Source organism: Palaemon carinicauda, chromosome 23 (assembly GCF_036898095.1).
Source record: "Palaemon carinicauda isolate YSFRI2023 chromosome 23, ASM3689809v2, whole genome shotgun sequence".
NCBI lineage: Eukaryota > Metazoa > Arthropoda > Malacostraca > Decapoda > Palaemonidae > Palaemon > Palaemon carinicauda.
In genome coordinates this window covers 78,554,912-78,566,966 of record NC_090747.1, presented here as the reverse complement: position 1 = coordinate 78,566,966, position 12,055 = coordinate 78,554,912, and the positions used below count along the sequence as shown (strand labels likewise).

At 42.9% G+C, this 12,055-nt stretch overlaps 1 protein-coding gene across 2 annotated transcripts in view; it reads left to right on the top strand.

Moving 5' to 3' along the window:
* LOC137617197 (cadherin EGF LAG seven-pass G-type receptor 2-like) overlaps positions 1-12,055 on the top strand; it is a 581,094-nt gene that overhangs the window by 189,874 nt on the left and 379,165 nt on the right. For both annotated transcript variants that reach the window (XM_068347094.1, XM_068347095.1), the window contains exon 3: positions 8,010-8,251. In XM_068347094.1, coding sequence (XP_068203195.1) covers positions 8,010-8,251 — 242 coding nt within the window. The remainder of the gene's footprint in view (positions 1-8,009; positions 8,252-12,055) is intronic.

Here is a 12,055-nt window from a genome sequence, read left to right as displayed (position 1 = left end):
CTCCACATAAATCTTCTAGAGATGAAGGCCGTTTTCTTGGCCCTTCAACAGTTTGAACAATACCTGGCGGGCCACTCTGTGGTAGTGATGAGCGACAACACCACAGTAGTGGCTTACATCAACAATCAAGGAGGTACCTTTTTGAAGCAGCTATCCCATCTTGCAGTAGAGATACTGAGATGGGCTGAAGTCCACTCGATTCCACTATTGGCACGTTTCATTCCAGGCAAGAGGAATGTGCTTGCCGACAATCTGAGCAGAGCGTCTCAGATAGTGAGTACCGAGTGGTCTTTGGATCGTCTAGTAGCCAACAAAGTCCTGACTTTGTGGGGTTCCCCAACTGTGGATCTGTTCGCGACAGCGTTGAATTTCAAGCTTCCGCTATACTGCTCCCCAATCCCGGATCCCAAGGCGCTCTGGCAAGATGCCTTCCAACAACGGTGGGACAACATCGACGTGTACGCCTTTCCCCCGTTCTGTCTGATTAGGAGGGTGCTCAACAAGACCAGAATATCGGTCAATCTTTCAATGACCCTCATAGCTCCGCTATGGCATCACGCGGAATGGTTTCCAGACCTTCTGCAACTCCACACGGAACTTCCGAGAGAACTCCCTCCGCGACACGATCTACTCAGAGAACCACATGCCAACATCTTCCACAAAGCCGTAGCTTCGCTACGACTTCACGCCTGGAGACTATCCAGCATCTCCTCGCTGAGAGAGGATTTTCGCAACAAGTTGCGATTAGGATGTCTGGACATCTGCGAAAATCATCCGCATCTGTCTACCAGGCAAAGTGGAAAGTCTTCTGTGGTTGGTGTCGTGGAAGGGGTATCTCTCCACTCGATGCCACTATTCCAACAATAGCGGAGTTCCTCATGTATTTGCGAGAAGAAATGCGCCTTTCAGTCTCGGCGGTGAAAAGCTATCGCTCAGCCTTAAGTGTAGCCTTAAGGCTCAAATGAATGGACATTTCTTATTCGGTGGAACTTTCCCTACTCATACGAAGTTATGAACTTACCTGCCCTCAGTCGGAAGTGAGACCTCCTCCTTGGAACGTGGTTCGAGTTCTCAGGTCTCTTAAGAGACCTCCCTATGAACCATAACGCCAGGCTTCAGATCGCCACCTAACTAGGAAGACGGTGTTCCTACTAACTTTGACATCGGCCAAGCGAGTCAGTGAACTTCATGGTCTCTCATATGACATCGCCCATTCAAGGGGATGGGGGGAGGTAACGTTCAAATTCATCCCTGAGTTTATTGCTAAGACTCAGAATCCGGGGGTGGCAGACCCTCGGTTTCGAGTCTTCGTTCCGTAACAAATTTCCCAAACCATCTCCTACTGTGCCCAGTAAGGAGTCTGAGGCTATATCTCAAAAGAACGGCAGCAGTCCGTCCTCAGGTGCAAGCATTGTTTGTTAGCACTGGGAGGATTAAGAGGAGGGTCACCAAGAACACCATCTCGGCATGGATTCGTAGGGTGATCCATCTGTCCCTGAATCCAGACCCTCCTCCGTCACGTCGCCCTAGAGCACATGATGTCATGGGGCCTAGCTACGTCCCTGGCCTTTAAGAAGAATTTCTTAGTGACGCAGGTTCTTCAGGCTGGGGTGCGGAAGCGTCAGACGACCTTCACAGCCCACTACCTGCAAGACGTGACCCACATGAGGCTCGATACGTTCTCTATCGGCCCTGTGGTGGCTGCACAACCGCTGGTTTAAAACCTCAGGCTCCTTAGTGAACAAGTAGCAGAAGGTTGAGGGCATTGTTACCCGGTCTTAGTCTGCATGAATGAAAAGGTTTGTCTTGCCCTTATTCTTTTCTTCATCTTCCCCTCTCTTGGGGAAAGCAGCATCCTGGGTTCTCTGCACAGCTGACCTCAAACCACTGCAGGTAAACCATGTTTCCTTGTGTTCCTAGTATTAAGCTAATATTGTCACGTCCCCATACCCTGACGAGGTGGTATTGGGAGATTCTTAGCCTGAAGTTTCTATCTAAAGGACTACAAGTCAACTTCCTAGGACGAGTCACACTTTATTATACCTTCACACACAGCTTGCGTAGCCACAGTCTTTGCGTAGGCCACAGTCCTTGCATAGCAAGGTTCTAGCGAGGTGCAGGGACTCCTTATTGTTGAGTGCTGACACACTCAAATAAGGAGTCCCCGGGCAAAGCCAAAAGTCAGTACTGGCTGGGACGTTCCACCCTTCCTAATGGGTGAGTCACCTCTATTAAATAGCGTGGTTTGTATGTCAGTTACGGAACAAATAACAAATTCGTAGATAATTTGTATTTTTCCTAACTATACAAACCTTAGCTATTTAATCAAACTTACCTGCCAGCCCTATCCCTCTTGAAGTCCTACCTCCAAGCAAAGTGAGCTCAAGCACAGGTGTGTGTGAGGGGGGGGGGGGGTAGCAAGCTACCCTAAATACCCCCCGCTAACTAGCGGTGGGAACCCTCGTTAAAATTCTAATGGCTCGTCATTTCAGCTACGCCGAAAGTAATAACCCCTATTAAATAGCTGAGGTTTGTATAGTTAGGAAAAATACAAATTGTCTACGAATTTGTCATATTTTGTGGATAGGTTTTCCATGAAAGCCTTCTGGGACACCGTAAGTTCCGAGTTACTAAAAACGAAGGTTGTCTAACATAGGAACAGGGGTGGTGGTGTAAGCTGGGGCTTGAGCAGTAGGGATGGGGGAACAAATTAAAGAGGCACTGGGAACTGCACTCAACTGATGTACATCCAGAGACTCGTCAGAGGCTTCCGCGGTCGGCAGGATCCTCTCCCTCCCTGACGACCTAGAAGTTGTCGACGTGTTGTCGGTGGTCAGGCTCATGACTTGCAGAGCATCCCGAACTTCATCATCTGCATGATCTGCTGGTACCGGCGGGAGTTGAACCGTCGGTAACTGATGACCAAACACAGATGTCACCTCAGCCTTGTGAAAGAGGAGGTCTTTCAGTTACAGAGAAGGAAGATAAGGGGCACCGTATTGACAGCTCTGCTGGAAACCTCCTACCTTCATATTGTCAGCGACCTATAAAGAAGACAAAAATTAATTGTGTACACATCATTAGAAATTATATCTTCTTAAAATTAAGTAAACATATTTGTATGTTTAAGAGAAAACCTAACCTAAATAAACCTACCACCTAAATATAGCTAAAGATTACAAATAATCCAGACACATTCCAAACAGCTCAGATATCAATGGAGATTCATGAAGCAAACTATTTGACAGTGCAGTAGGAATATGGAGGAAAGGTTCACATCAAAGCGACACCAGAACCTCCAAAGTAGATCTACTGGAACAACCTAAGAAGGAAAGCTCACTCATCATACTGCCTAGACCAGCAAAAGCTGCCCGCGAGGCAGCAGCAGCTGGGTTAAGGCGGCAACTATTTCTAGTAACCAAGATAAAGACTGACCTGTCAATACCCCAGGCATGTCGACACAAAGCGGCAGAGGCATAGTAAAGTAGACAGGGAGAGAGTGAACAATCCCATAGGGAAGTGTCCACAATTAAGGGAAGTACTGTAATGAAAGGCAGCTAAAAAGGGCACCTGCCAAGACCTGATCATTATATGATAAGTCTAAGGCTGCAGCTGAGGTAAAGACCCATGGCCAACACACTGCCAGTGTTAGAAGAACTCTGGCTGACAAGACTGGAAGCAGAGACAGAGGGAGATACTGTACTTCGGTCTAGGTAGGCTAACCAGGCAAGGGAGTCAATACTCCATAGCAAGAGGGACATAGCACAGGAAGGGAAGCTGCAGACACAGAACAGGCAACTGCTAAGGAAGCAGGGGAGGACCTTAACGGGTACCAATTCTATGCCTAGATAGGTTTAGGCCTTAGGGAGAACAGTTTAGGCAAGCCTAGCCTAACTAGCGAGTGAGGGAAAACTCAAAAGCTAGGGTAAGATGACTAGACAAGAGGAACATAGTTCCCAGTTCAGTCAGGAATGGGAAGGGGCAGAAAAGACACCCAATGGTTGTCTTTAAGGCGGCAGAGAGATTTAGTCCAGCGAAGGAGAAAATCTCACCTACTAGGGCTAAGAAAGATAGCCTACAAGTTATTCTGTCTAAGGATGGAGACGAAGCGTACTTCAGACACCATGGGAGTACACAGGGATGGGAACAAAGTTCCACAGCAGGTAGGCACATTAACAGGCACAAGGGCAAGAGAAAAAGAGGTGGTGATGGGAAACTCAGAAATTAGTAAGGCGGTATGACAGGAAGGCCCAACTGCGACATCAGAACTGGGAATGGTATTCCAAGTGGTCTGTAGTGATAGGGCACAGAGGACAAGTCATCACAATCAGGCATAGCCTACCAAAGACTAAGAGGGAAGCCTAAGAATGGTTAAGGCGACACAAGGGGGTCTACCTGCCAGCATTAAAACAAGGGGTAAAGCATTTCAATGGGTAAACACAAGTAGAGACAGTGAATAAGTCCCAAGACCTGTGCCGCTTTGCCACACATATAGGTTAAATGGGAAGTGAAAACAGTCCCCCTAGGACAACTGAAAACACTATCCACCCAGAGGGACCTTCAACACAGCAGCTCCGCGCAGTGACGTGTCGACAGCATGGGAGGATAGACAGCCTCACCAAACCAGTAAGGTTAGGTGATAGAAGGGGATGGTGCATAAGTAAAAATTTATCAGGAATGGCCGCAGGGTAGGGTAGTGAGGTAGCCTAAGTCAATGTTGATAAAAAACGCACAAGAAACCGCAAAAAAGGAGGTGGGATACCCATAATTATACCACACTTTAAAAGAATAATGTAAAACATATTTTTCAAAAAGAGAGATAAAAACAAGTATACATGGGTAAGAGTGGCAAATGGAAGAGTAGTAGAAAGGGCATTAATGGATTACGTGTTGATAACTAAAAGAATGTTTGGAAGATTGAAAGACGTGCACGTGTTTAGGGGTATGGCTAACGGTATGTCTGATCATTTTTTGGTGGAAGGAAAATTAGTTGTAGCAAAAGAGTGGAGGAAAAGAGTAGATGGATGTAAAAGGAGCTAGTGAGGGTTGAAGAGCTAATAAAACTGGGGGTAAAAAGTAAATATCAGGAAAGGTTGAAAATGGCATATGACGAAGTGAGAGTAAGAGAAACTGGTGATTTAAAGGAGGAGTGGAAGTTAGTAAAAGAAAATTTCGTTGGGATTGCAAGTGATGTGTGTGGCAAGAAGGTTGTTGGAGGCAGCATGAGGAAGGGCAGTGAATGGTGGAATGAAAGAGTGAAGGTAAAAGTGGAAGAGAAAAAAGAGGGCTTTTGAAGAATGGCTGCAGAGTAATAGTATAGAGAAGTATGAAAAATATAGAGAGAAAAATGTGGAAGTAAAGCGCAAGGTACGTGAGGCAAAGAGGGCAGCTGACCTGAGGTGGGGTCAGGGATTGGGTCAGTCATATGAAGAGAATAAGAAGAAGTTTTGGAAAGAAGTGAAGAGAGTAAGGAAGGCTGGCTCAAGAATTGAAGAGACAGTGAAAGATGGAAATGGAAGGTTGTTAAAAGGAGAGGAGGCAAGGATAAGGTGGGCGGAATATTTTGAAAGTTTACTGAATGTTGAGGATAATAGGGAGGCAGATATAATTGCTGTTGCAGGTGTTGAGGTGCCGGTGATGGGAGATGAGAATGAGAGAGAGATTACAGTAGAGGAAGTGAAGAGAGCACTAGATGAAACGAGATTAGGAAAAGCATCTGGCATGGATGGTGTGAAAGCTGAGATGTTGAAGGAAGGGAGTGAGACTGTACTTGAATGGTTGGTGAGATTGTTTAATATGTGTTTTGTGTTGTCAATGGTACCAGTAGATTGGGTTTGTGCATGTATTGTACCACTATATAAGGGTAAGGGAGATGTGCATGAGTGTTGTAATTCAAGAGGTATTAGTTTGTTGAGTGTAGTTGGAAAAGTGTATGGTAGAGTCCTGATTAATAGGATTAAGGATTAAACAGAGAATGCAATCTTAGAAGTACAGGGCGGTTTTAGAAGAGGTAGGGGTTGTATGAATCAGATTTTTACAGTTAGGCAGATATGCGAGAAATATTTAGCAAGAGGTAAGGAGGTGTATGTTGCGTTTATGGATCTGGAGAAAGCGTATGATAGAGTTGATAGGGAAACAATGTGGAATGTGATGAGGTTATATGGAGTTGGTGGAAGGTTGTTGCAAGCAGTGAAAAGTTTCTACAAAGGTAGTAAAGCATGTGTTAGAATAGGAAATGAAGTGAGTGATTGGTTTCCGGTGAGAGTGGGGCTGAGACAGGGATGTGTGATGTTGCCGTGGTTGTTTAACTTGTATGTTGATGGAGTGGTGAGAGAGGTGAATGCTCGAGTGCTTGGACGAGGATTAAAACTGGTAGACGAAAATGACCATGAATGGGAGGTAAATCAGTTGTTGTTTGCGGATGATACTGTACTGGTTGCAGACACAGAAGAGAAGCTTGACCGACTAGTGACAGAATTTGGAAGGGTGTGTGAGAGAAGGAAGTTGAGAGTTAATGTGGGTAAGAGTAAAGTTATGAGATGTACGAGAAGGGAAGGTGGTGCAAGGTTGAATGTCATGTTGAATGGAGAGTTACTTGAGGAGGTGGATCAGTTTAAGTCCTTGGGGTCTGTTGTTGCACCAAATGGTGGAATGGAAGCAGATGTACGTCAGAGAGTGAATGAAGGTTGCAAAGTGTTGGGGGCAGTTAAGGGAGTAGTAAAAAATAGAGGGTTGGGCATGAATGTAAAGAGAGTTCTATATGAGAAAGTGATTGTACCAACTGTGATGTATGGATTGGAGTTGTGGGGAATGAAAGTGACAGAGAGACAGAAATTGAATGTGTTTGAGATGAAGTGTCTAAGGAGTATGGCTGGTGTATCTCGAGTAGATAGGGTTAGGAACGAAGTGGTGAGAGTGAGAACGGGTGTAAGAAATGAGTTAGCAGCTAGAGTGGATACGAATGTGATGAGGTGGTTTGGCCATGTTGAGAGAATGGAAAATGGGTGTCTGCTAAAGAAGATGATGAATGCAAGAGTTGATGGGAGAAGTACAAGAGGAAGGCCAAGGTTTGGGTAGATGGATGGAGTGAAGAAAGCTCTGGGTGATAGGAGGATAGATGTGAGAGAGGCAAGAGAGCGTGCTAGAAATAGGAATGAATGGCGATCGATTGTGACGTAGTTCCGGTAGGCCCTGCTGCTTCCTCCGGTGCCTTAGATGACCGTGGAGGTAGCAGCAGTAGGGGATTCAGCATTATGAAGCTTCATCTGTGGTGGATAACGAGGGAGGGTGGGCTGTGGCACCCTAGCAGTATCAGCTGAACTCGGTTGAGTCCCTTGTCAGGCTGGGAGGAACGTTGAGAGTAGAGGTCCCCTTTTTGTTTTGTTTCATTTGTTGATGTCGGCTACCCCCCAAAATTGGGGGAAGTGCCTTGGTATATTTATGTATGTATATTCATACAATAATATGACAAAATAACTTAGCCTTTCTGAGCAATTTGGTAACATGGTGTAATGACGGCGACCAAATGCCAGCCACAGAAAAATAAAAGCATTTAAATCTAAAATACATGGGGTGGAGACGCAAAATTCTCCCACACACTAAAAGGAGGGTACTCAATTTAGACAATGAGGAAGAAGCTGAAGCATCCATGATCGAAAATAGCTCAAAAAGCTAAGAAAAACAGGCAGAAACTCTCCAAGCGATTGTTAAAGATGACGCTGCGAAAGGGGAATGTTCAACAGGAAACTTGTTAATTGTAGCAGATTGAGATCGGGAGTTGTAACGGCTCACTTGCCTACATATCATACCCTCTACCTTATGTATATTCATATATATTTATATGTGTATGTACTTTATGTATATGAATGCATACAAGCATATGAGAAGTATTTAATTTGACCTTGTCCTCAATCATGTCATACACTTCAATAACTCTGTAACCACTAAAAATAATTATTGAAATGTTTCCTCATAGTATTATGACTTATCAGCTTTTGAAATATTTGCAGGTCCAACTATCCTAAAGAGTGACGAATCAGATGTGTGTGGTGGTTACTTAGTGTTAGCTGACAACAAAATTAATATTTTACTTGGCGGAGAACTGGATGCTGAAAGAAGTGGCGGTAGACCTATCACTTGTGAAATATCCATTGGCTCACCGATACCCGCATATGTTTTTCCTCTTGATATCAACGAATTCTCTCCACAGCCACAAGATGGTTCTTATGTATCGGAAATATCTCTGGAAGAGGTAATCTTTAATGCACCCATTGGAAATTCATTATCTTTTTAATTATTCATTATATTTAAACTGATATTATTTTGGTCTTGACATTGTTTGGATGCATTTCACTGAGGTTTAATTACTAATAGAACGTTTTTTAAGTATTAGTTAAACAATAACAAGTTACTTTGTGCAATAGTCATTCCTGTAAAACATAACAATTATCATATCTTGAACTTACATGTGTCTCTCTCTCTCTCTCTCTCTCTCTCTCTCTCTCTCTCTCTCTCTCTCTCTCTCTCTCTCTCTCTCTCTCTCTCTCTCTCTCTCTCTCATATATATATATATATCCCGGTGAAATGCATAACATACATGAACATTCTCTAGGATTTCTAAATCTCTCTTACTATTTAACCATCATTCATATATAGTGAACAAAGTGACCAAATGCTTTCAAGTGGTTTTCCTAGGAAATATTTATTTTGTGTGTCCCCAACACATAACAGAACTGAGCCAGAAGTAGAGAATATTAAAAGTAACGAACCTATAACAGGCCAGATCAAATATGACATGTTTCACTGGAATCCTTTTCACTTCAGAGATGAAGATGTTGATGAGAATGCTTTTTGGATAAGATACAATAACTTTGCAATCACAAGATAGGACTACCATATCAGGCACTGTAATTGTGTATCAGATTATTCACGGGAGAAGGTTCAGGGTTTCATTAACTATGCAATCATATTTTATGAGAATATCACTTTATAAATACACTATGCCCTTATTAAAACCTTAGTGGGCAGAGCTTTGACATGCATCATGCCAAAGAGGGAAGTTAATGATATAACTAGGACCTCTGGCAGATATATAACCCCTTGAGCATGAAGGCCAAGGTTTGGGTGAATGGATGGAGTGAAGGAAGCTCTGGGTGATAGGTGGATAGATTTGAGAGAGGCAAGAGAGTGTGCTAGAAATAGGAATGAATGGCGAGCGATTGTGACGCAGTTTCGGTAGGCCCTGCTGCTTCCTCCTGTGTCTTGGATGACCGCGGAGGTAGCAGCAGTAGGGGAGTCAGCATTATGAAGCTTCATCGATGGTGGATAATGTGGGAGGGTGGGGTGTGCCACCCGAGCAGTACCAGCCGAACTCTGTTGAGTCCCTTGTCAGGCTGGGAGGAACATAGAGGGGAGATGTCCCCTTTTTTGTTTCATTTGTTTGATGTCGGCTACCCCCCAAAATTGGGGGAAGTGCCTTGGTATATATATGTATGTATCAAATTAATGAGGAAATTGGAAGATGTAGAGGAGAATCGATAGAATGACCTTTAGGGATAAACAAGGATGATAATCTTTGAGAAATATACATTTTATTCAAGTCAGTATTAAAAATTGTACCTGGTTTCTACTGCTATGAGAATGAAGAATAATGTACTTTCATTTTTGTAATGATAACGGGAAAGGTAAGCAAAGGCTTATGAGTATAAGTGGTTTGCGCCTCTTTATCTTGCGTATACGTAGACATACAATGCGATAGAAGGGGTTTCCCTCGTGATCAGCCTGTAGTGGGAAAACCAACCCACCTTAGTGCCAGTCCCAAGCCCGGATAATTTGGGGAGGGTACGGTCACGATAAGCTTAGCTAGCCAGTGGCTTGAACACACTCAGGATCGTCATGTTTTGTTTCCGGATGGACTGCAGGCTCAAAGGATGCTTGGGCACATCCTGACTAGGAATGGAAATGGACAAGGACTTCAGACACACACAGGTTGAACACTGAGAATCAGGACCATCAATCCCAATCCACCAAGAGGCAAGGAGGAGTTGGCGATGATACTGATGAGGGAGAGGAATTTGGACATGGTTGGACTCCGCGAAACATGGTTAGCAGGCGAAGGAACAAGGACATTGTATGATAATTATCAACTTGCCTATGGTAGAGAAAGATAGGCAACACATGGGTGGGTGCCATCATAACAAAAGAACTTGTTGAAAGAATGTGATATATGATCTATAGAAATTAAAATTCTCAGTTTTTTACTCAGAATGGGACCACATGATAAGTTTTAATAGGTACATGCTCCTCAACAAGGATGACCTATAGAGGAAAAATAAAGTTTTACGAAAGTCTGTAATAAGTAAAGAATTCTCTCTTGTACAGAGAAAATATCGTTCTGACAATAGGAATTTACATGTGGGACTTGACAGAATTGGTGTAGAAGACCTAGGCAAATTTATCGTTGGTGATCGAAACAGAGAAAGTGAAAGAATATTAGATTTCTGTGGCCAGAATAATTTATCTATCAATAATATGTTCTATATATAGGGAGAGTCATAAATGGATGTGGTACAAGTGAAATTCAGCTTTGAATAACTGCAGTGACAAATCAATGATTGATCTGTTTTTAGCTAATAATAAGAACATCTTAAACATGTGAAGTGTGTACCATCTGTATCATGTAACTCGGATCATAGGTGATTGCTTGCAAAATTAAAATTAAGAAAACCAAAAGTGAGAAAGCACAAAGCAGCACCAAGATATACTGTATGTTAGAAAATTTGAAACGAGAGGATTGCTTAGAGAATTATCAAAATGCCATTGATTGCAAGAGGGAAATGTGAGATCACTTGCCATAGAAATGAAGATTGGACTAATTTCTTAGTAAAATCAGATAAATTGCTGCAAACACAGTGGATAGAAAGATGCCATATGACAAGAAAAGAAACCAGACAGCATATTAGACAGATGACCTTAAAACAGGTGTTGCAGAGAAACTGAGAAGGTTCTGTAGATTGATGAACATATGCGAGGTACTGAAGAACATGGGAGCTACTTAAGAACATGGGAAAGGCAGTATTGTCTTGGTTTCTTGAACTTTGCTTGGTTCTCTGCAACACAATAAAAATCTCGGTATACTGGGGAGAAGACCTTATAACGGATTTTGACGTAGGAAAAATCTATCTTTGAGTGAGATAGCCATGTCGTCCTGATGGAAGGTCCTTCCGGCAGCTTCCTATTGTGTAATATTTCTGCGATTGATATTACAAGAGAATTACCATCAGGTATCACAGAGTTCTAACCCCCGGAACGACTGTCCTAAGATATCGTGTATAATCAGGGACGTATCCGTAGATAACCATAGATATCTGCACCCCTAATAGACTTAACCCAGTCTAGGAAACAATATACAAAAAAGGAGACGAAGCAGATTGCTCAAATTTCCGAGGTATATCACTGATGTCCCACGCCCTAAAGACTTATGAAAGAATTCTGCAGACAAGACTCGTAGGATGCATAGAACATCATCTTGGAGAGTGGCAGTCTGGATTTAGACCTGGAAGGGAAACAATAGACCTGATATCTACTCTGAAGATGATACTGGAAAAACCTGGGAATGGGATATGGAAAAATATGTAGCATACATTGATATGGAGAAGGCTTTTGATGGTCTACCAAGAATGAAACATTGGAGTGAGGAGTCTTTAGTACTACCAGAATACCAAGTATAGAATGAAAACACAGGGAGCTGGGCAAGATTGGTTCACAGTACAGTAATATCAGTTGTATGACAAGGTGGTGTACTGTCCCCATTAATTTTCATACGATACATGGATAAATGTATGCGAGAAATATATGATGATGAAAGATCTATTACTTTAGCATATGCTGATGATAAGGTAGTTGTAGCAAATAGTGAAGATCTCCAAATAGTGCTGTCAAAGTGGAATTGGGTTTTAACAACAAATGGCTTGAAAATGAATAAGGAAAATTAAATAAACATTTCTCTGGATAACTCAAACAATGTAGGCAGTTCAAATATATTTGAATAGTGTTC